General features: G+C 45.9%; 1 protein-coding gene across 6 annotated transcripts in view; it reads right to left on the reverse strand.

Moving 5' to 3' along the window:
• The window catches only part of FBN3 (fibrillin 3), a 312,181-nt gene that overhangs the window by 269,264 nt on the left and 17,536 nt on the right, over positions 1-25,381 (reverse strand). The window contains exons 1-2 of one of the 6 annotated variants that reach the window (XM_078850578.1): positions 10,423-10,470; positions 5,685-5,993 (exon numbers count right to left, since the gene is read on the reverse strand). The exons of the other annotated variants lie outside the window; for them this stretch is intronic. Coding sequence (XP_078706704.1) covers positions 5,685-5,854 — 170 coding nt within the window. The 5' untranslated portion in view covers positions 5,855-5,993; positions 10,423-10,470. Of the gene's footprint in view, positions 1-5,684; positions 5,994-10,422; positions 10,471-25,381 lie in introns of those variants that run through there. 6 annotated transcript variants of the gene reach the window in all.

The raw sequence follows: 25,381 nt of genomic DNA on the forward strand, positions 1-25,381 counted from the left end.
GTTGCTTCGCTTTGTGTCCGATATTGTCACTGTATACTGTTGCCCTTGCTGTGTTCCACCCCAGAGGTAGCAGCATTTCTGTGATGGATGAAGTGAACCCTGTGAACAGTGTGTTAACTTCACAAAATGCTTTGCGATCCGTCAGGATGGAAGGTGCGAAATATAATGTAAAAAGGGAAAATATTGTTTATAAAATTCATACGAGCAAAACGGTTAGAGTGCTCTGATGGTGCAGGACAAGCATTGGTCAAAAATTTTCCATTGATAAAATTGTTTCCTGACAAAAAAAGTGGTTTTTCCACAAAAATTTTTTTTTCTGGCAAGTATCTGCTTTCCATAGGAAATTCTGAATTTTCATCAAAAAACCAAAGGCCTCAAAACTGAAATATTTTTGGATGAAAAACAAAATATTTTGTTCTGGAGATGCTGCTGTAGTGTCTCATGGGGGTTGAAAGTCAGTGTGCTCTTGTCCCCACACTCCTGAATGGCCTGGGCCCCACAGCATGACTACATCTCCCATAATGCACCATAGCTACATCAAAATATTTATTTTTTCAGCCAACATATTTGTATTAAAATTTTTGCCAAAAACCAAAATTTTCTGCATTTTCTCCATTTTCCAACCAGCCCTGGGCAGGCAACTTGCATAAAAGGAGAGAATAAACAGAATGGGGCTGCACACTTTATTGTGTTATAGGGAGTACTAACGTGAGTAAAGTTACTCATGTGTGAAAGTGTTCACAGGATCAGACCTTAGTCTGGCAAGGAGAGGAATGAGAGAATGCAGGCTACAAGGACAAATGAGAGTAAATGGTACAGAACAGGCCACTCACGTGCCCTATTTTATCCTACCCCATAAAAAGAACTTGAAGACCCTCAAATGTCTGTTAGAATCATAGAATCATAGAATATCAGGGTTGGAAGGGACCTCAGGAGGTCATCTAGTCCAACCCCCTGCTCAAAGCAGGACCGATCCCCAATTAAATCATCCCAGCCAGGGCTTTGTCAAGCCTGACCTTAAAAACTTCTAAGGAAGGAGATTCCACCACCTCCCTAGGTAATGCATTCCAGTGTTTCACCACCCTCCTAGTGAAAAAGTTTTTCCTAATATCCAACCTAAACCTCCCCCACTGCAACTGGAGACCATTACTCCTCGTTCTGTCATCTGGTACCACTGAGAACAGTCTAGATCCATCCTCTTTGGAACCCCCTTTCAGGAGTTGAAAGCAGCTATCAAATCCCCCCTCATTCTTCTCTTCCGCAGACTAAACAATCCCAGTTCCCTCAGCCTCTCCTCATAAGCCATGTGTTCCAGCCCCCTAATTATTTTTGTTGCCCTCCACTGGACATTTTCCAATTTTTCCACATCCTTCTTGCAGTGTGGGGCCCAAAACTGGGCACAGTACTCCAGATGAGGCCTCACCAATGTCGAATAGAGGGAAACGATCACGTCCCTCGATCTGCTGGCAATACTCCTACTTATACAACCCAAAATGCCATTGGCCTTCTTGGCAACAAGGGCACACTGTTGACTCATATCCAGCTTCTCGTCCACTGTAACGCCTAGGTCCTTTTCTGCGGAACTGCTGCCTAGCCATTCGGTCCCCCGGTCTGTAGCAGTGCATGGGATTCTTCCCTCCTAAGTGCAGGACTCTGCACTTGTCCTTGTTGAACCTCATCAGATTTCTTTTGGCTCAATCCTCTCATTTGTCTAGGTCCCTCTGTATCCTATCCCTACCCTCCCTTGCTCTAAGGGCTAGTCTGCATGCACCCTTGCACCAAAATAACTAAACTAAATAACTTTTCATTCATTTATTTTGTAGTTTTGGTGCAGGTTTGATTGAAGACCAGCCCTCAGACTACGATGAGTTACAAAGCAGACTAGAAAGAGTTACAAAGGGATCTCACTAAACTGGGTGAGTGGGCAACAAAATGGCAGATGAAATGTTGATAAATGCAAAGTAATGTACACTGGAAAAGACAATCCCAACTATACATACAAAATGATGGTCTCTAACTTAGCTTTTGCCATGCAAGAAATAGATCTTGGAGTCATTATCGATAGTTCTCTGAAAACACCGACTCAATGTGCAGCGGCAGTCAAAAAAGCTAACACAATGTTAGGAACCATTAGGAAAGGGATAGATAATAAGACAGAAAATATCATAATGCCACTGTAAAAATCCATGATATGCCCAAACCTTGAATACTGAGTGCAGTTCTTGTCACCCCATCTCAGAAAAGATATATTAGAATTGGAAAAGATACAGAGAAGGGCAACAAAACTGATTAATGGTATGGGACAGCTTCTGTATGAGGAGAGATTAATAAGACTGGGACTTTTCAGCTTGGAAAAGAGATGACTAAAGGGGAGAATATGATAGAAGTCTATAAGGTCGTGAACGATGTGGAGAAAGTGACTAAGGAAGTGTTATTTATTCCTTCACATAACACAAGAACCAGGGGTCATGAGATTAAATTAATAGGCAGTGGGTTTAAAACAAACAAAAGGAAGTATTTCTTCACACAATGCAGAGTCAACCTGTGGAACTTGTTGCCGGGGGATGCTGTAAAGGCCAAAACTAACTGAATTGAAAAAAGAACTAGATAAGTTCATGGCGGATAGGTCCATCAATGGCTATTAGCCAAGATGGTCAGGGATGCAACCCCATCCCCTGGGTGTCCCAAGCCTCTGTCTTCCAGAAACTGGGAGTGGATGACAAGGGATGGATCACTGGATGATTACCTGTTCTGTTCACTCCCTCTGAAGCACCTGGCATTGGCCACTGTCAAGAGATAGGATACTGGGCTAGATGGACTATTGGTCTGATCCAGTATGGCGGTTCTTATGTTCTTATATTATCAGTAGGACTCAGAACTAGGTTTGATTCTTCTGAATAAGAATAGCATCTGCAGTTAGAAATGGCAACAGTTATCAATCCTGATCCTTTAGGGTATATATTGATCAAAAGCTGGGACAGGAAGAGATTTCCCCCCATGCTGTAGTGTTGCACATTTGTTTCTTGTCTGGTACAGAGTGAAGGTGTTGGGGGTGACAATTCCTTATGAAGAATCTGGAAGAGGCCATTGTAGAAGATGGGATACTGGATTAGATGGTCTCTTTTGGTAGAGTCCTACTTTAGCTATGTAATCCCATACAGTGGTACCGCTAACCATTTGCCAGACCCAGTGAGATGATGCTTTCTAGTCCATTTCTGATCTCAGACAGTTTTAGAGGTATGCTTCTGATGAAACCGACAGAGACAAATGACCTTAAATACTTGTCAAGTATCAGAGGGGTAGCCTGGATATGTAAGTCTGGATATGTAAAAGTGGCAAAGAGTCCTGTGGCACCTTATAGACTAACAGACGTATTAGAGCATAAGCTTTCGTGGGTGAATATCCATTTCATCGGATTCATGTACATCCGACATATAAAGCTTATGCTCCAATATGTCTGTTAGTCTATAAGGTGCCACAGGACTCTTTGCCGCTCTTAAATACTTGGACTGTCAGAAAGCGGGACATTCTGAAGGAGAAGCTGGGACTCTGGAACAAGACACTTGATTTGGATCACTGGACGCAGAGCTTGCAAACTGTCTTTGGGAAGAAGTTCCACATGTTCTCTGGTTTGCCAAAATGCTATTTACATCTTTATATTCTGCATCATTTTGCCTGAAAACCAAGGAACAATGATTCCCTAGTCTGAGTGCCTTAATTTGCAGTTCCACAGGCTTTTCTAAACGGAGCTGGCATTTACCACAACCTGGCCCTCGCTCACCCTACAGAGAGAGGTTCAAAGGCCACTAAGTAAAATAGAATAGACACTCACAGAGATGGCTGTGTGGTCCAGTGCACCCAACAAGGGACTGGGAGCCAACAACCCTCAGCTCTGTCCCTGATGCTACCACAAACTTAACAGTTCAAACCACTGAAAAAAACGTATCAGTGTATTTACTTTGATGTTTGCAAAAAGCTATAATGACAGAGAGCCTCTACAATACATTTTCCAAAGCCTCCAGGTGACTTGGAGTCTAAGTTCCATTTTCAAAAGTCACTTACGCAGGGAGGAGCTGAAGTCTCATTGTAAGTCAGTGGGATTCAGGCTCCTAAGTCACTTTTGAAAATGAGTCCTTGGCTTCTAAATCACCAAGGTGCTTCTGAACACTTTGTCCTAAATCAATCACTAATAAGACGTGCCTTTCCTCCCAGTGTGCCGCAAGGCAGGGGAATGTAGGTAAAGTCCCCGGATGAAGGCAAAATAAAAACTCGCCTCACTCCAGCATTTTGCCTCTTCACTGTCAGGTACAGCACCCCAGGAGATGCTGAGTCAGATGCTAATGCTGCAGCTAGTGTGTCAGCAAACCCAGCCACCACCCTGGGATCAGTAACCCTTCCTGGATAGCCCTGGGAGTCCACATCGGAGTTCTTGAGGGACTTTGGCCCAGGACTCCATGCTACCTTCCTCCTTTCCAAACGTGGCCCTGCACACTCTGCCTTCCCCCGCCTCCCCTGTCGGTGATTAGCAGCAGGGCTAACAAGCTATCTGAAGGACGCACTGGAAAATATCTGAATGCGTGAGCCTTTCTCGGGGAAGAGAGCACTCCTGCCCTTCTGTGGGAATGAGCAACTCAGGGCTGCCTTTGGTGGCTCACTTTTAAAAAATGAACCCACTGCAAATGCAGCCACAATAGCTGCTGTCCATCTTTTCAGAGTCACAGAACAGCGGAAGCAAGTGACCATGGATGTCTGAACTCCAGGGATGAGTTCAGCCTGCCCCGGGCCCAGCCTTGGCTGTTGGCCCTCAGCTGCCGGTGCTCGTCTTCATGCGCCAGCTCGCTCCAACTCAGGTGTGGCTTGTGCGACCGTGTCTGTGCCGAAGGTGCTGCGTTCAGGAAAAGTGAACCCATGAGAGAAGCCTTCCCGGGCAAGCGTGGGGGGAACATGGCCTTTGGAATGGCCCGGGGGCTTCTCCAATTCTGCACATTGACACAGGAAAGCTTTCCCAGACAGGCAGACTCAAAATACACTGGAGTTCATGTAGTGATGGCAGGAGGTGCCAGGCTGACAACCCAGCTACAACATGGGCAGCAGTACCAGCTCCCCATACAGTGGCCTGCCACTCTGCCCCAACCCTCACTGGGAGAACTCCACTCTGGCTGCCGGGGGGTTCAGTTTTCAAGCCCATTTGATCCTTGGATGAACCTGCCAATAAGAGCCTACGACCATGATGAGCTTTGTGATGTGGGTCCTGTCCACTGAGAACCACCAAGTGGCTGCACAAGGCCACCAGACCAGAGCAGCCACCAGACGATAAGGTCTTGCAGACAACACAGGCCCAGGTCTAGACTGGCATTGGAGAGCTGGACGTGAAAAGCTTTATACCCTACCGCTGGGACACTCTGACCCAAGGGAGTGCAGCTGAGTAATCACGTCTCCTGGCCTGATTCCTGCAACTGGGTAACACACGGAGCTCTCTTTGTGCCCTCAGACACTGAATTCCCCTGTGGAATTAGCTTGTTCTCCTAAGGTGAACTTTGGAAAAGGCTGCAGGGCAGAATTTTTGCTGACCTCACACATAATACAGAAAAGGCAGTTTTAAAAGCAGGTCTGGTCTTCAGAGTCTGTGCTACATTAACAACCCAAGTTCTGTACCATAAAAAAGAAATGAACATTAAACGTACCCTCGTAAAGTGTCTTGGCCTCTTCTTCTCACTCTGTTTGCTGGCTGTCTTTCCTCATAGCCTGCAAATCTGTCTGTCTGAAAGTCCCCTTCATATTGGCCCTGGGCTTGTTCCATGTACAAAAGTGCTGTACATCCTAGCATGAACTTGGCCAGCCATAATAACCCCATGATGGCAAGGATTCCTTGATTCCCTCTGCTGCCCTGAAAGCCTCTTCCAGCTGGAGGGGCCCTGCTGCCCTGGTGGAGGATGGATTGTGGCAGCAAACCCTGAATGCCAGGCTGCCGTCCTGACGGTCCCCTTCAGAGGCTAGAAGCAGAGACAGGACAGAGGAGACACAAGTGTTCTTAAGGGCTTTTACATTTTTAAAATGATCATTCACCCCAGGCCCCCCTTCCCCAGCATTAATAGAGTGAGGTCACAAAATCGCACTGACTTTGGCTCCTTGTGCACAATCCAAGGAGTTGTGAGCTTGTTAGCTCATACACTCATACCACACAAAGACATTGCCAAAAAATTTCTTTCCCAAGAGTTAGGAACGGACAGAGGCTGCTCCCTCTGGATCTCTATGGAGTGGAGATACTCTCTTCCTTCCCCTCTGTCCTTCCAGAGCATTTAGAAACATAAAGGGCACCCAATTAGTGCATCAAGTGTAGTTGCAGGCATGCCCTGGGGTTTGATGGCTGCTGGCCTGCGATACCCTGAATGCAGCTCCAGGATTCAGGAGAGCAATGCAAGAAGCAGGGCTATGGGGCCAGAGAAGATGCACTCAGGACAGTGGTTTCCCAGGAGAAGCTCTGGCCTCATGTTTGTGGGCCCCCTTGCTCAGTTCCCCAGCTGTGCCCTCCCAGCCCATGTGCCACTCGGACCAGGAGGAGTGGGGGCTGGGATGTGGGAGGGGCATGGGAAGTACACTGCCCTGAAAACAGTGTTCCCAGCTCCTTGGATTCCCTTTGAAATCCCCTCCATTTCCCAGTGGGTCGAGGGGAGTCAAGGAGCCCAGAGGGTGGAGGGGGCTCAGCCCAGTGATGGAGTGGGGAGAAGGGGAATGAGGGGGGATTTGATAGCTGCTTTCAACTACCTGAAAGGGGGTTCCAAAGAGGATGGATCTAGACTGTTCTCAGTGGTAGCAGATGACAGGACGAGGAGTAATGGTGTCAAGTTGCAGTGGGGGAGATTTAGGTTGGATATTAGGAAAGGCTTTTTCACTAGGAGGGTGGTGAAACACTGGAATGCGTTACCTAGGGAGGTGGTGGAATCTCCTTCCTTTGAGGTTTTTAAGGTCAAGCTTGACAAAGCCCTGGCTGGGATGATTTAATTGGGGATCGGTCCTGCTTTGAGCAGGGGGTTGGACTAGATGACCTCCTGAGGTCCCTTCCAACCCTGATATTCTATGATTCTATGATTCTAAGGGATGAGTATAGAGGATTGCATGGGGCTGAATGACAAGTACTACGCAGGGGCGAGGGAGAGGAGGATAAATGTGATGTGTTAGGGCTGGGCTGGTATTTGTGGGGAGCTCAGTGAGATTGTACCATGTGTTCGGGCCATACTGGGGGCTGGCATGAGTGCAAGGTCAAGGCTGAAGTAGTGCAGGGGATGGGATGACGGGGGAGAGCCTTTGAGCTGGGCCAGGCCTGGGGAAGTTTGCGTGACTTAGTGTGAAAGGCTGGGGGGGGTGATTGTTATGCTGGTGCTGGGGACAGCAGTAGCAGGCCCTGGACGTCCCTTAGCACCAGCAAGGGGGCAGCTCAGGGGTAGGCACAGGGATCTGCAAACAGGAGGCCAGTGTCAGAGCGTCTGCCCTCAATCCTGGACTGGCTGCCTGGCATGATTTTGTCAACCTATGCTGTGGCCTGTGGGAGCCAAAACATGGGCACATCCCCAGACAAAGCCCACGGCCCCGGGTCCCAGGGATGCTGCTCCAGTCACTTTGCCATGCGTCTGTGTCAGTGAACAAAGCAAAATTAAACCCAGACACCTTCCAACAGGAGGAGACGGGACGCTGCCTGGGGAGCCCGCAGAGCGACGAGAGGAGGCTCAGCACCACTCAGTGGGCTGCTCATGTGTGGGGAGGAACTCGTGTCACTGGGGCTGTGGTCGGTGGAGCCCACTGGGGGTCACTGGGGGCCATGGTCAGGGGAGGGATCCATCTCGTGTCACTGAGGCCGTGGTCGGCGGAGCCCATTGGAGGGTCACTGGGGGCTGTGGTCGGGGGAGCCAATGGGAGGAGGGACTCAGCTCCTGTCACTGGGGGCCGTGATCAGGGGAGCCCATGGGGGGTCACTGGGGGTAGTGGGGGGAGGGATCTAGCTTGTGTCACTGGGGGCTGTGGTCACTGGGGGCCGTGGTCGGGGGGAACCCCTGGGGGGACACTGGGTGCCGTGGGGGAGGAATCTGGCTTGTGTCACTGGGGGCTGTGGTCACTGGGGGCCATGGTCGGGGGAGCCCATTAAGGGAGGGATCTGGCTTGAGTCACTGGGGGCTCTGGACTGGGGGAGCAAATGGGGGGAGAGATTCGGCTCGGGTCACTGGGGGCTGTGGTTGGAGGGAGGGAGAGAGGAAGGGATTCCGTTCATGTCACTGGGATCAGGGGGAGCCCATGGGGGGAGGGATCTGGATCGTGTCACTGGGGGCAGTGGCCGGGGGAAGAAGGGAGGGATCTGGATTGTGTCACTGGGGGCCGTGGTTGGAGGGAGGAAGGGAGTGTCACTGGGGGCTGTGGTCTGGGGGAGCCCCTGGGGGAGAGATTCGGCTCGGGTCACTGGGGGCTGTGGTCGGAGGGAGGGAGGGATCTGGATCGTGTAACTGGGGGCCGTGGTCTGGGGGAGCCCATGGGAGAAGGGATTTGACTCGTGTCACTGGGGGCCGTGGTCGAGGGAAGGGAAGGAGGAATCTGGATCATGTCACTGGGGACTGTGGTCGGGGGGAACTCATGGGGGGAGGGTTTCAGCTCATGTCGTCATGGCCCGTGGGGCGCACAGAGATCTCCGGAGTGGCTTTATTTTGGTGCCAAACATACTGCAAATACACCAGTGCCTTTTGCATCAAGCCTACAGGGCTGTGCCCAGGGACTGGCACCATGGACTCACAGGGTCTCAGGCAAATGGGATGGGATAAGCAGGCCCTGGAAGTGGGAGTGTGGCCATCAGCCGTGAGCAGAGCTGCAGCAGGAGCTGAAGAAGGGGAGAAAGGCGCAGACTCTGAGCTAAGGGAGGGCTGTGAGTAATGGGCAGTGTGGGTGCCAGGTCCTGGGCCTGGCCTCGGGGATGAGGGTGGAAGTCTGGGTGTATGATAGGGAGTATGGCTGGGCTTGGGTTCAGGGTGCATGAGCTAAGGGTGCATGTGATGGAAGACAGGGCGGGGGGTGGCTGACTGGCAGAGTCCATGGGCTGGTCTGATATGGGCAGGTAAAGTGTGATAAATTTGAGATGTTTTATCACTGTCCTTACCCATCCCCCCTCCCTCAGCTCCCACTCAAGGCTCATTCCTTCCCCAACCTTGCTCCCCATTCCCCAACTCCCCTGGCCCTATACTGGCATGTACAGACATTCAGCTGTTCTGTTACCCACCCCCTCACTCCAGCATGCTGGAGCTGGGAGCCAGTCCCCAGGAGAGCCAGGGCTTGCAGCCCTCCTCAGAGAAGGAGGGCCAGAGAGCATCTTTCACCCTGAGACCCCAAGTCTTCTCCCAGAGGTTCCCCCTCTCCCCAAAATGAAAATGATTGCTGCTGCTGCTGCTGAGAGAGGCACAGCCCTGAGTACTCCTGCTGGGAGGCATGGGGCCCTGAGCTGCCCCTAGAAGTCCCCCATGCTGTCCCACAGAAGCACTTTCCAATTCCAGCACAGCCCAAAAGCAGGCAAAAAGCAGCACAGACAAGGCAGAAAACGTGTTCAAACCATTCCAAAACTCACAGCTCCAGAGCAGTGTCCTTGGTCAGAATTTCTCAGCTCTTGAGGACATGCTTTTTCAAGCTCTAATATTTCAAATTCAGTGAATGAGAAAGACAGAGTGGGAAAGAGCAAACTGGGCTGGGAGCAGAGGCAAAGGAAGAGACAAAGAAACTGCCCTCCCTGCAGTGCCTTGCAAAATTCTACTACTTTGCTACACATGTCTGTCTGCTGAAGGCTAGGATCTGATTATCTCCAGCTAGACAAAAGAGAGGTAGTTTTTAGAGCTTTCAAAGTAACACACACATGGAAAAGTGGTCATAGAAAGCAAAGATTTTTTTTTACACTAGGAGGTTTCCAATCTCTCGTGCAGAGATTTCGGTTGAGGAGATAAGTGACCCCTTTAACCACAGTGAAATTAGAATAACACCAACGATCAATACACAGGCACATACCCTTGAAAGCGTTAACACTGCAGTTCTGCTAAAAGAATATGGAAAAGTAATTTACACCATCTGAAGAGAGTTAAAAAAAGCTCAAAAATTATCTGCAGCTCTGAGAAATTCCACCAAACGTTCTTTGTAAGAAATCAGCATTGACAAAGGAAAAAAAGAGAGACAGAGAATCAATCATTAAATCTGAGCTAACACAGACTGGCAGATTTGAGGGGAGCAGGAAAGACATTTCAATCTGTGGCATTAAGTGTCAGAACTAAACAGAGGGAAAAATGAAAAAAAAATAGAAAAAAGGCAGTCGAACAATTGCAAACTAGCTTTGAGATAAAGAGAAAGAAATCAGCCCCTTAGCCACTTAGAGAGTCTGGATTTAGTCTGAATCTGTTTAAATACCTTTAGGTCCTGGAACTGGTGATGTGCCCAGAGCTCCTTTGTTTAGTGGAGAACTGGGCAGAAAAGAAGGGAATAAAGCCCTCACCCCTGAAGGAAAGAAAAAAGGTACAGCCTAATCCAGATTGGAGAGGGGGAGGGCCTTGTTGCGGGAGAAGGGGTGCAGGAGGAGTGGGAGGAACAGGAGAACAACCCGACTGCATTCTTGAGCCAAAAGTTTTTCACTTCAAGGAGGGGTAGGGGGGAGAGGTTGGGTTTAGTAAGAGACATTTGAATGCAGACATGATTATCACCTAACCATTCCTTATGTGCTGAGGACCCATTCGGTTCACTTCACTGCTGAACACACTCAGTTCAGCTCCATGGACTGGCTGCTGGTCCCAGCTTCAGGCAGGAGCAGCAGGAGGCAGAAGAAAATTAATAACAATGACTTCACATCAAAAGACTCAGGGGAAAGAATCCATTCTCAATTTGGGGGTGACTTGTTGCTTCTTTTTTGAATACAAGAGCCCTATATTAAAGTGAGTGAATGGAGAAAGTAAAAGAGACTTTTCCTGCCAGATGTTTTACTGCAATTGATCAGGGATAATCAGGAAAGGGCAGGCGGGTTGGAGGGAAGTGATCCAGCTCAGAGATATCAGACCCAAAAGTCACAGTAGCCGCCCCCTCCACCTTCCCCCAAAACAATTTTTGAGATTTCAAAATGTTGTATTAACTTAATTATTTTAATTAATTAATTAAACATAGTATTTTGATGGTTTTAAAATTAGATCTTTCTTTTCATCACACACCAGTTCATGATCTGGTTTTGCTCACAAGGCACAATGGATGTGTTTCCTCTCCATCTTGTTTCAATAATTATTATTGATGCCTTCTCCTGAAAAGAAAAATAAAAAGCATATGCATACAGACATACCCACCCCTGACTCATTGCATGCATGCCTCTGCACACCCTGGGTATTTCCAGGAACTAGACGACACCAATACTATGTAGCCAGGAAATACCAGAAATCTCCCCAGAAAGCCCAATACAGGCCAGATTCCAGGCCAAAGAGGTTCTGATAAACTCCAGAAAAACAGCTGAGTGTTGGATGTCTAACTGAACTGAACCAAAAGGAGCCCTAAAAACTTGCGTACAAAGCACACAGTGATGTGAGGGGCTTTCTATTGTCCTAAGAGCACATCTGCTCCTGCTCTGTTACCCTTTTACACCCTGTATACAGAGTTCAGATGCAAACTTTGGATCAATGCACAGAGGTGTCAAAATTCTCTGACAAACCTCAGGCAGACTGGGTGACTGCTGCCTCTTTCCCCTTCTTCTGCCTCTCTTTGAAATGTCCTTGCTGTCTCCTTTGTTCTTTTCTCTCCCAGTAATCAGCCCCCTGCCGGCTTTACAGAAGTCAAAATGATGCTTAGCCTAATTAACAGCAAACTTGGGTGGAGAGAGGGGGACAGACAGACCCAATTCCCAGGAACACTCAGCAATGGGGCAGTTCATGGAACGTTGCTCTGTCTGCAACAGTTTTTCACACTTTACAGGGTCTTAGACCTCTTATTGGGGGCTCAATCCTGCAAACTTTATTCCCACTGAAGTTAATGGGAGCTTTGCTTGAGGAAGAACAGCAGGATTGGGCCATAATGCTATGCAGTGTGATAGTGGAGGGACAAGGGATTGAATGTTTCTTTTTCTCAAGGGCTAAGAAAATTAGGACCAATTGCAGTCATAGGAGACTCTCTAGTCTATTCTGTTCTATTCTATTCTGGTTCTTACACTGTGTCCATCACCATGGTTTCGAGGAGGCAGATTTTTAAAGGTATAAAAGCATCTAAAGATGCAAATAGATGCCTAGAATAATTTTCAGAAGCTCCGAGGCACCCAATTCCCAGAGAAATCGATGTGAGTTAGACACCTAGGGCACTTCTGGAAAGCCCACTAAGTGCCTATCTGCATCTTCAGCCATCTAAATACCTTTGAAAACCGGGCCCTAAGGGCCTGGATTAAGCAAGGTCACTAGCATTTGTGATGTGTGGTTTTTCTTCCCTTCCCTTCCTCTTACCAGGGGGAGAATTTCCTGTGGACTTGTAATTAATTAATTGTCTTTTTAACATTGTTTAAAAATGCCTGCCTGGCTGTGCGTTTGGCGTAGAGACAGTAAGTGAAGGTCTGTGCCTTGCAATGGAAGATGGCGACTCCTGTGTGTTGCCCATGCTAAAACCCAACACTACGTGATGTCTCTGTTAATTCACATTTAACTGATCTCTAAAACCAAGCATGTTAAATTGACATTTTTCTGTCTGAGGAGTCTCTTCCAGGGCCAGACAGTGAGATTCAGCCCTATACATAGCAGGAATGTATTTTTCTTTACATTTCAGTATGGATGGTTAAGAAGTATTTTAATCCATCTAACATATGCAGATCTCCCTGTACACTTTTGTTTTAGCTTATTGCCTGCTTTTCTACACTAAAGCTTTTCAGCACAGCTGTTTGCGGTTATAGCACAGTAAACACCAGAACACGGGCATCCTAGCAAGACAGCAAAGCTTGTTCAACCCTCCCACTATCCATCACAGGGCAAGGACTGGTCATCAAATGCTTATTACCGGCAGCACGGAATCACTACCATTTGTGTATATTTTTCTAAATCCCCATCTGTTCCCCCAGATGATGGGCTGTTTGGTGCATTTGGGTTGGTGTTGTTTGCAATACATCAGAATCACAGCTCAGCATTTGGGAGGTTGTTGTTTGCAATAAGTTATACCCCAGAATCACAACTACAACCAGACACAGCGCGGAAGGTAAACAAAGCCCTAAAGCATGTTATCTACCTCTGATGTTTGCATCCAACTTAAATTTATAGCAGGACAGGAGCTGGGGGAGGGACCAGGAGGGTAGCACCAACTTTCTCTCAACTCTTTTCCCACTGGGGAGTGGTGGGGGCATATCCCAACCACCTCTTTCCCCATCCAAAGCCCTGAGTGACACTCAGTCCCCGCAGCTGTATCAGGAAATGAGGCAGACTTGCCAGCTCGTCTGGACAACCTCTACAATTCCTCTCCCCTGACAAATTTCTGCCCTTGGGAAACCCTGAACAGTTAATTTCAAATTTTGGCCACTTGCTATTTCAAGGAAGGGTAGGGGGGAGAGGTTGGATTTAGTCAGAGACATTTGAATGCAGACATGATTATCACCTAACCATTCCTTATGTGCTGAGGACCCATTCGGTTCACTTCTCTGCTGAACACACTGAGTTCAGCTCCATGGACTGGCTGCTGGTCCCAGCTTCAGGCAGGAGCAGCAGGAGGCAGAAGAAAATTAATAACAATGACTTCACATCAAAAGACTCAGGGGGAAAGAATCCACTCTCAGTTTGGGGGTGACTTGTTGCTTCTTTTTTGAATACAAGAGCCCTATATTAAAGTGAGTGAACGGAGAAAGTAAAAGAGACTTTTCCTGCCAGATGTTTTACTGCAATTGATCAGGGATAATCAGGGAAGGGCAGGCGGGTTGGAGGGAAGTGATCCAGCTCAGAGATATCAGACCCAAAAGTCACAGTAGCCGCCCCCTCCACCTTCCCCCAAAACAATTTTTGAGATTTCAAAATGTTGTATTAAATTAATTATTTTAATTAATTAAACATAGTATTTTGATGGTTTTAAAATTAGATCTTTCTTTTCATCACACACCAGTGAGCTCGATGGCAAGATTTATCCCCAGACTGTCCCTTTGTGCTGCATTGCCATGGACACCCCATACAAAACTATCCCAGACAATTAAACAGAAAGTAACCTTATACATTCCTAGATTCCAAGGCCAGAAGGGACCACTGTGATCATCTAGTCTGCCCTTCTGTATAGTACAGGCCAGAGAACTGCCCTAAGCTAATTCCTCGAACATACCTTTGAGAAAAGCATCCAATCTTGATTCAGAAATTGTCAGTGAGGGAAAATCCACCATGACCCTTGGTAAATTGTTCCAGTGGTTAATTACTCTCACTGCTAAACATTCACACCTCATTTCCAGTCTGAATTTGTCTAGTTTCAACTTCTAACCATTGGATCATTTTAGACCTTTCTCTGCTAGACTGAAGAGCCCATTATTAAATATGTGTTCCCCAGGTAGGTACTTGTAGACTAATCAAGTCACCCCTTAGATTTCTCTTTGTTAAGCTAAGTAGATTGAGCTCCTGGAGTCTGTCACTCTAAGGCACCTTTTCTAACCCTTTAAGCATTCTTCTGGCTCTTCTTTTAACCCTCTCCAATTAATCAACATCCTTCTTGAATTGTGAGCACCAGAACTGGACATGCATCACAGGATCGCATTAGCCCTTTGGGCCACAGTGTTGCACTGGGAGCTCATGTTCAGCTGATTATCCACCAGGACCCCCAAATCGTTTTCAATGTCACTGCTCTCCAGGATAAAGTCCCCACTCCTGTAAGTATGGCCTACAGTCTTTGTTCCTAGATGTATAACTTTACGTTTAACCACATTAAAACGCATATTGTTTGCTTGCATCAGTTTACCAAACAAACCAGAATGCTCTGTATCAGTGATCTGTGCTTTTCAGTATTTACATTCTCCCAATGTTTGTGTCAGTGATGATTTTATGTCCTCTTCCAGGTCACTAACAAAACCGTTAAATAGTGTAGGGCCAATAATGATCCCCGTGGGACGCCACTAGAAACACACCTGTTCGATGATGGATTCCCCATTTACAATGACATATTGAGAACTATCAGCTAGCCAGCTTTAAATCCATTTAATGTAGTCATGTTAATTTTATATCTAGCTAGTTTTTTAATCAAAATGTCATGCAGTACCAAGTCAAATGGTTACAGAAGTCGAAGTGTGTTACTGTAGCACTAAGCACCTCTCTATTCACATCCTGCACACTACAGTAATAATCTTTGTACAAAATATAGCTTGTGAGGTATCATTTGAAAGCTAATAACTCACTGATCACTAATATTTTTGAATGATGTATGTATGAAGTGGGTTTTAAGAGTTATGAATATAGGATAATTATGTGTCATGGGGTTCGGGGTGCAATCAAGACCAGTCAGAGGTTGTGTCATCACTTGCCCTGCAACCCCGAGGCCTTACAATGATTTATTACCATATGTCCCAGCCTGGGATGCTCAAAACCAGCCTACAAGCATGCCGGTCATACCCTGATCTCTGGTTTACACTACAAATGTATGCTGGTACAACTACGTCACTCAGGGGTGTGGAAAATCCACAAAAAAACGTAGACAAGCCCTAAGTGCGTGTGTGCTGCACAGCCCTAGCCCTGACCCTGACCCCAGCAGCCTGTCTGCAGCCCCTCAGCCTCATTCTTGCTTCCATCAGCCCTGGTTACAACCAGCAGGGTGACCCCAGCACACGCCCAGGCCCGAATTTTCCCAAAGCGGTGTGCTCTGTAATGTCCAGCCCTCTTCTGGACAGTTCAGAGACAATAAGGTTCATTTGTTCCTCTAAAAACACAGAAGCACATGACAGCTTATTAATTTAACTGGGGTAAATACACCCATCCCTTTAAATACTGCACTGAGATGGTTTGTATTAATAGTAAAATAAGTTTATTAACAATAGGACATAGGTTAAGTGTTGGTTAGTAAAAGAAACAAAGTTAGAAAGGGTTACAAGCAAATAAGAGTGAAAAAGTGCATCTAGACATCTACAACTTAATCTAGCAAGGTTCAGGCTTTGTTCAAGATGGTTTCTCATATATATTCAGTTTCCAGAGACTTCAATCCTTGCATTATGTAAGCGGGGGAATAGTCCCGCTATTGTGGGGAACTTTCCTGGCTTCTGCACTACCCCAGTGAAGTGGGCTAGCGAAAGGATCTGAGTCCTCGTTCCCACTTCCTTTACCCAGTGGCCTCCCTGCCCTTGAGGACTCCCCTTCCACTCTCCTGTCTGGCAGAGTCCTCATAACCCCAAACAAGGCTGGGCCCAGGATTCCTGGGGGGCTCGACCCCCAACGCTGCTGTGGTCACCTAGGACAGAGGCTAGGGTATCCCCACTCCGGGGTACTCTCTCTGCACTGGGCACTTCTCTGACCCACTGACCATCACATACAAGTTAAAGCAAATGCAAGTTATTTAATCAACAATTAATTTTAAAAAGGATAAGGAAAAATGGGAAAGGTTAAAGGAAACACATCATCCCGCTCTGTGGCAGGAAACATCACAAACAGTGTCTCTGGAACGTCAGGGCAGTTCACAGTCTGCTCCTTGTAAGTCCCAGGCCTTCTTCTCAGGCCCTGGCTGTGCTGCAGGGATGCTGTGAGTTGGACACTTGCTCTGGTGGTGGCCTCATGCTCTCAGGCTCTAAGTGGTAGGACCCTTCTTCCCAGTGTCACCCCCGCCCTGTTGGGGTTATGATCCGAGCCTGGCCTGCAGAGCCTCTTGGCTGAGGCGTCTCCCTGTGCTGGGCCCACTGCCCAGGGTCCCCCTCGCTCTCCCCAGCTGTTCACCGCACCCAGCTCCAGACTGCTCCAGCCCCAGCCCCACCACTCGGTCTCTGCACTGCTGCTGCTGCTCTGCCTCCAGCTCCCTGGGCTGCTTCTTTGGCCGCTCTGGCTCTGGTTGCTGCAGCTCTGCTCCCAGGACATGTCTGCTCTGCAAGCTGCTTCTGAGACTCTGCTCCCAGCTGCCCTCCCCCCCACCCCTCAGCTCCCCGTTCCCCGCTGGGAGCAGGGTCCCGCCGCCCGGGGCTTCTTGCCTCCCCATTTCCTGCCAGGAGTGCAGGGGAAGCCGTTTGGGCTTCTCTCCCTGGCTCCCAGCTGGAAGCAGAATCTAGCTGCCTGCGGCTCCCAGCCAGAAGCAGGGGCCAGAGGGCCAGCTCTCCAGGTGAGCGGGGGCCAGCTGGGCTCTAGCTGCCCAGCTTTCTTGTCAATTTCATGGCTCCAATGGCGCCATGAAATTGACAAGAGAGCTAGCAGCCAAGTAAGTGACACAATGTTGACACAGACACTGTGTCACCCTAACTACACAGACATAAGCCCTATGCTTCTCATGGAGGTGGGTTTATTATGTCAGTGTAGTAGGGCACTTACATCGGTGGGAGGAAGGCTGTAGTGTAGACACTGTCATAATTAGGTCAACATAAAGTGTAGCGTAGACCAGGCCTTAGACACATGGCCAGCTGTATCCATCTCTCCTCCCTGAGCAGCCTTTCCCGTTGCAGCCTCTCCAACTCTGCACCTCGCGCCACTGCTGCTGGACCATCTGGGGAACGGTCTGCTTGGTCCCCTGCATGCCCTGTAGGAGAAAAAGGGACCCCTTCTGGCCCCGGTTTGGAGCAGGTGCCCCATTCTGGCTCAGGGCGTCTGCGTACAGCATGGCCACTAGCTCTGATTGCTTCTGATCAGCTGCTGACGGACGACACTGTGCACACAGCTCTGCTAGCTGCTTTTTGGTGAACTGCTTCTTTGCTCCTCCTGCCTTTGCTGCTTCTGACTCATCTTCACACTTCCTTTGTTCTATTTCCCGTCCCCAAATAAACAGAAAATAATAAAACTGCCCTTTCTTTGACCGTTCCTGGCCTTTCCACTTGAGAATCACTTAAAACTATTTCACTAGTGCTTAAAGTGTAAATGTCTATTAAAATCGCAAGCTGTGTGTAAATCCTGCCAACTGCACCAGTGTTATGGGGCTCAGGGTGCAATCCAGACCAGTTAGAGATTGTGTCACCACTTGCCCTGCAACCACAAGCCAAGCATTACAGTAGCAAAGCACTGTAAGGCACCCAGGGCTGCAGGGCAAGTGGTGACAAAACCTCTCAGTGGTCTGGTTTTAGGGTGACCAGACGTCCTGATTTTATAGTGACAGTCCCGATTTTTGGGTCTTTTTCTTATATAGGCTCCTATTACCCCCCACCTCGTCCTGATTTTTCATACTTGCTGTCTGGTCACCCTATGTGGTTTGCACCCCAAACTCTGTGACAATTACATCAACATTAGTACCTTTATCAACCAAACTTGTAATCTCATTATTTCCATAGGTTTGTTGTGTCCTCCTATGGTTTCCAATAGAGAAACCATAGAATTTCTACAGGGTACTTAAAAACCCCACAGAAGCGAGATTATTCCATATTAAATTCTTCAGGTTTTTACAGTAATTTCTGTAGAACCCTGATGAACTACTATGAATTCTCTTGATTTCATTTGTATTATATTCTATAGCACGGAGTTACTGTGGCTTTAAGAGAATTAATAGAAGCTCCAGGGTGTGGGAGCTGTTTCGTTTTAGGTTAGACAGACAGATTGACCTGAGTTAAGAGGCTCTGTCTATATGTTAACTATGCATCTAATAAAGACTGTTATTAAGTTATTAGCAATGAAGTATTAATAAGGCTAGTGGATTAAATGAATATAAAACAGCACATGGCCCCAAGAGTGAGGGAAGTGGTAAAAAGAACTGGAAGAAGTTAAAAAAATTAAGGTAAAAGTTAATCAGAAATAAAAAGCAAGTTTGAATGAAATAAGATGGATCAATTAAGAGTTCCCATAGTGACAAAAATGTCAAGAAATGCTGCAGAAAATCAAAAAAGGTTTAAACAAGAATTTGAATGATTTCTGAGGGCTTTGGGATCTACTCATAAGGAAGATGAACAAAAGATTCCCACCTTTTTGAATATTGCAGGTACGGAAGCCATTTCATTATATAATTCACTTGATCTTAGTGTTAGAGAATGAGCTGACTATGAGTTTGTCTTAAAAAAAATCAGAGGAATACTGTTTAACAAAAAGAAATGAACATTTTAAAGATTTCAGTTTCACTCAAGAAACTAATGAAGGAAGAGACTTTTGAATCATTTTAACAGATCCAAAGATAAGAAGTCAGAAATGTAATTTCCAGAATCTATCTGAGTGGATGATGAGATCAAACTGTGATAGCGATAAAAGATATTAGTGTAAGAAAAAGACTGTTAGAAGAGCCGAATCTAAATCTGGAAAACGCAGTGAGAATTTGCCAAACTGCTGAATTTGATCAAAATTACTAAAAAGAAGAAGCTGATGTGAAAATAGACTTAATAAGGAAAAGTGAAAAACAAGTCTATGGAGCAAAACAGAGTGATGGTATTAAAGGTAAAATATATGTCATATGAAAGAATGTTCTAGATGTGGGATGAAGCACCAACCCAGTGTAGAGTATATGATCAAACCTGTCATATCTGCAAGAAAGAGAACCATTTTGCAGAAGTTTGTACACAGAGAAGTCGGGAAAAATTTAGAAATATACATTTAGTTCAAAATTCAAAAGTCTCAGAGAAAATACTGAATAAGAAATATAGAGCTGACATTACAGTAGATCATTTGGTTTTGAGTATTTTGAAACAGATTCACTCTGTGAACTACAAGGCATCTACTAATGGAATATTTACTTCATATGTAATAGTTACAGGGGCACAATATAATGCAATGTCAGAAGAAAATTATAAAATGTCCTAAAAGTAAAAGCTATAGTAAGAGAACAAATACATGTTAATTTACAATCTATAAAGAGGTGAAAAAAATTGGTTATGGGGGTTTGTAAATTACAGTTCATAGTTAAAGATAATTTAGAAAATATAAGTTTTGTAGTAGTTAAGCGGAAAGGTTTTTCTATTTTAGTTTTAGAAACATGTTTAGCACTAATCTAATTGGTAGAGTTCGGACTATTCAGGATTCTGAAACTTTGGAAATAAAACATCAGTTTACAGAGTTATTCACTGGCATTGGTAAATTGAATACAATGTGTAATAGAGCTAAATGAAACAAAGAAACCACTTTACACATGCAACTAGAAAAATGCCCTTAGCTTTAAGATGTAGGGTACAAAAAGAATTGGAAAGGTTAGTTAATTTAGTTATAATTAAAAGAGTGGAAGAGCCAACAGACTGGATGATTCATTAATAACAGTAGAAAAGAAAGATGGATACTTGTGTTTGTGTTTAAATCCAAAAGGCTTACATAAGTATGTCAAAAGGGAACATTTAAAAATACCTACCTGGGAAGAAATATTTGGACAAATGTGAGGAGCAAAATACTTTTCTCCTTTAGATGCTTCAAATGGATTTTGGCAAATATCATTGAAGCAAGAAAAGTCAGTTGCTATGTACATTTAACATACCTTTTGGACATTACTGTTTTAAAAGATTACCTTTTGGATTATGTTCCACTCCAGAGGTATTTCTTGGAGCAATACAAAAGAATTTTGAAAATATAGATGGCACACAAGCGTACATAGGTGAAATATTAATATGGGGAAAAACTTTAGAAGAGCATGATTGTGACGGGGCAAGGCCAGATGGCTATAGTAAAGTAGTGAGGATCAGGTATGTTAGCCCCCGGCTTAACAAATCCCTGGTGCCATGGTAACCAAATGGCAGTTGCTCCCAGTTAATCAAGACACCTGGGGCCAATTAAGATCCTGCTAAAAAGCAGTGAAGATAGCTAGGTTGATTGGGACACCTGAAGCCAATCAAGGGCTGGCTGGAACTAGTTAAAAGTCTCCCAGTTAGGCCTGGTCTACACTGGGGGTGGGGATCGATCTAAGATACACAACTTCAGCTACGAGAATAGCGTAGCTGCAGTCGACGTATCTTAGATCGACTTAGAATCACTTACTTCGCGTCCTCGCAGCGCGGGATCGACGGCCACTGCTCCCCCGTCGACTCCGCTTCTGCCTCTTGCAGTGGTGGAGTTCCGGAGTCAACGGCAGAGCGATTGAGGATCGATTTATCGCGTCTACACTAGACGAGATAAATCGATCCCCAATAGATCGATCACTACCCGCCGATCCTGCCGGTAGTGTAGACGTGGCCTTGCAGGGGTGGAGTTCTGGAGTCAACGGCAGAGCGATCGGGGATCAATTTATCGCGTCTACACTAGACGGGATAAATCGATCCCCAATAGATTGATCACTACCCTCTGATCCAGCGGGTAGTGTAGACGTGGCATTAGTCAGTGAGGTGTGTGTGTGCCAGGAGCAGTAGGAGGAAGCTGTGCTGTTGGAGGAATTGAGCAGTACAAACCATATCAGGTGCAAAGAAGGAGGCCCTGAGGTAATGGTGAAGTAGATAGTGAGGAGTTGGGGCTGCTGTGAGGAAGTGGCCCAGGGAATTGTATGCATCCTATTTCCAAAAAGTCAGCTACCATAGCTGCTACTGTTACAGTCCCTGGGCTGGAGCCTGGAGTAGAGAGTGGGCCTGGGCTCGCCCCTCCCCCCCGACTAATCACTGAGACTGGGAGACAACAGAGACTGTGCGAGGGAGAGTTGCTTCTCCTCACCTCCCTTGCTGGCTTATGATGAAAATGGCTCAGTAGGCTATGACCATTGCCTCTGGAGAGAGAAGGGCTATGTGGAGGGTCACAGTGAGCCTCTGAGGCTGGCAAAATCTGCCAGGAAGTGCGGGAGACAAGGACAGAGCTTTGTCACAGACATAAGACTAACTAAAGCATTATCTAAAGCAAAAGACACAGGTTTAAAACTTAAAAAAACCATATATGTAAATTTAGAGTTCAAGAATTAATGCTTCTAGGAAAAGAGCTGAGCAGTCAGGGATTCACATTGAGCTGCAATGAATACAAACTATTGATAATATTGCTTTCCCCCATAGAGTAGGAGTCATTAGACATTTTTGGGTATGGTTAATTTTGTACCTAACTTAGTAGAAAAAAACTCTCAACAAATTTAAGGGCTTTTGCTTTGTAAAAATAACAAGTGGGAATGGGACTGGCAATAGCAATATGAATTTAAGCATCTTAAGTAATTAATAAAAACAGCTCCAGTATTTGATACTAACAGATCCAAACAAGGTGTCGGAGCAGTTCTATTACAAAAGTGTGGTGATCTAACAAAATCAGTTGCTTATGCATCTAGGCTAATGTCAGCAAGAGAATGGCAATATTCTCAAATAGAAAAAGAGGCTCTGGCATTGAATTCCGCATGCAAAAAAGTCACAAATTTCTATATGATAGCTCTGTACTGGCAGGAATGGATCATAAACCATGAGTTAATATTTCAAAAAGAAACATGACAGATATACTGCCTCAGTTACAAAGATTATCTTTTCAATTATATGATTTAAAATGAGAATATCAGGCAGGCAAATCATTACTTGCTGCTGATACTCTTTCTAGATTAGAGTTTATGATGTAACCAATGTAGTTGAAGAAGATAATGCGGTACAATTAGTTCCTATATCAGGAAGAGAATAGGAAGAAATTGTACAAGCAACTAGACAGGATGAGAATTTAGAAAGGGTTATTGCAACTATTGAAAAGATACAATAAAAATGATACCAAAGCCACATAATCAATTTATTCAAGATTTCTCAGTAATTGAAGGAATTCTGTTTAAAGGTAATAGACTAGTAATTCCTTTATGGCTAACAATGGAGATGTTGAAATACATATATGAGGTTTAGATGTAGGAAAATGTAAACATAGAGCAAGAGCAGTTCTGTAATGGCCACAAATAAACAAAATATATAGAATTATATAAAAGAATGTGACATATGTCAAAAGTATAGAAATGCTTGTGCTAAAAAAGAAAGATGTGGTGTGAGTGTGGCTTTAAGCGAATGCATAGAACATCCAGGGTGTGGGAGCTGACAGTGGGAGGAGGCCGCTGGTTTTAGGTTAGACTGACTGATTGACCTGAGTTAAGATCCTCTGTCTATGTTAACTGTGTATCTAATAAAGACTGTTGTTAAGTTACCAGCAATGAATTATTGTTAAGACTAATAGATTACTTGAATATAGAACAACACCCATGGGGCTTTCCAATAAGGATATTAGAGAGACAAGGTAGGTGAGATATCTTTTATTGAACCAACTTCTGTTTGGCGGGGGGATACAAACTTTCAGGAGCCATGGAGAGCTCTTCTTCAGCTCTAGCTCTGTGTAAGTGCGAAAGCTTGTCTGTCTCACCAACAGAAGTTGGTCCAATAAAAGCTATTCCCTCATCCACTGTATGTCTCTAATATCCTGGGACCAAGGCTGCAGCTACACTGTAGATATACCATAAGGCTACTGACAGATCTGGAAGTGGATGGGGTGTCCATATCCTTAGCTCTGCCAGACATAGGTCAGTGTTCCACCCTAACACATCTATCGAGTGCTATAGATTGGCCTCTTTACTGAGTGTTTCAGAGGAGCAGCCGTGTTAGTCTGTATCCGCAAAAAGAAGAGGAGGACTTGTGGCACCTTAGAGACTAACACATTTATTTGAGCATCAGCTTTCATGAGCTACATCCGATGAAGTGAGCTGTAGCTCACGAAAGCTTATGCTCAAATAAATGTGTTAGTCTCTAAGGTGCCACAATTCCTCCCCGTGCTGTGCAGTTCCAGAAAGGTTTCCTAGCCTTTTCTCCACCACCCACATCATCAGTGACTTTGACTGGAAAGCAATACACCGTGCGGGATTTGTCAAAATGTTCATGACAAGCCCATACAATACTATGAACAGTCCCCTCCCCAGCATTTTTATACCCTAATCAATAAAACTCACCCAGCCCAGCAACACGATATTCCCAATCAACATGGATCAGTGTATTGATTTGTTCATTTGCATCACCTCCGCTCCCTGGGTGCACAAGCCAATAACACAGCTTCTCTCACCAGAGCTGTCAGCCGAAACATAAAACCCCATTTTTGTCACAAAACCCCTAATAAAATAAATGTGCCTGACATTGTGCTCGGACAACGGCCAAGCGTGTTACATATTCAATATGGCAAAAATACAAACCATTTGTCAAAGTGCAAATTAACTCATGAAATAGTTTCCCCAAATGCCACATGTAGAGCTGCACAAACCTTGACCACTGTGCAGTTACCTGTAGCTTAACCCAGTGCAGCTGTGAGCAGATCTGGGTGCAAGAGTTCAGCAAAATGAAAGATATTCTTATAGGAGTGAGAGGAGGGAGAGCTCAGTGGTTTGAGCATTGGCCTGCTAAAGCCAGGGTTATGAGTTCAATCCTTGAGGGGGCCATGTAGGGGTCTGGGCCAAAAATTGGGGATTGGTCCTGCTTTGAGTTGGACTAGATGACCTCCTGAGGTCCCTTCCAACCTTGATATCCTCTGACTCTATGAAGAATGGCCACACTGGGTGAGACCAAAGGTCTATCCAGCCCAGTATCCTGTCTTCTGACAATGGCCAATGCCACATATTGATTGACTATTATTAATTAAATGCACTATATATTGCAGGCTGGGCTGGTAGTGCTGCTGGTTATTTAAGGTTGCCCAACACATCCCTGTATAAAACCCTGATTTCAGTTGCTTATAATTTTGCCAGTCTTTAACCATTCAGGCTGAAATTTTCCATTGTCTGGTGTGTGCCTCAGGATGAACTGTTTTGGAATGCTTCAGCCAGAATGACTCAGCCATTTCCCAGAATGAGGTTAGGGGAAAGTACATTGCTAAGAAATGTTAAAAAAGACTTTGGTGATCTTTCTTTGAGACGATCTAGCAGCCTCACGTTTTGGAGGAAGGGCTTGAATTTCACCAGGGGGCTTTGGTGGCAAGGATTTACCTTTTGCCATACTTATGAAAATCCACCAAAATTTGACCAAGCCTTTGAAAAATCTGAGTTTGCACATGCTCAGTACAGATTAGAGTTTAGCTACTAAAATCTCAAAAAGATTCCAGCCTCTCTGAGCAGGCTCCAGTCCCTCACACCGCTTCTCGTGCTGCACAGACTGCACATGCATGCTCCCCGCATAGCAACTGAGCGTGCCCCACCCCAGGGCTGTCGGGGTTCAGAGGGCTCCTGCTGCCGAGGCTCTTTGTGGGCTGGGCTCTGCGAACAGGGAGCTTGTCCTAGTAGGAATCCAGCAGCGTCTGAGCACAGGCGTGATGTTTCTGCACCACAGGGGGAGGGGGAGAAAGCAGTGTCTGGCACCAGCTGCAGCAGCTGAGTGAGTTTTGAAGGCAGCCCAGAGAGCTATAGTAACGTAGCCTTGAGGTGACAG

Source organism: Lepidochelys kempii, chromosome 25 (genome assembly GCF_965140285.1).
Source record: "Lepidochelys kempii isolate rLepKem1 chromosome 25, rLepKem1.hap1, whole genome shotgun sequence".
NCBI classification, from domain to species: Eukaryota; Metazoa; Chordata; order Testudines; family Cheloniidae; genus Lepidochelys; species Lepidochelys kempii.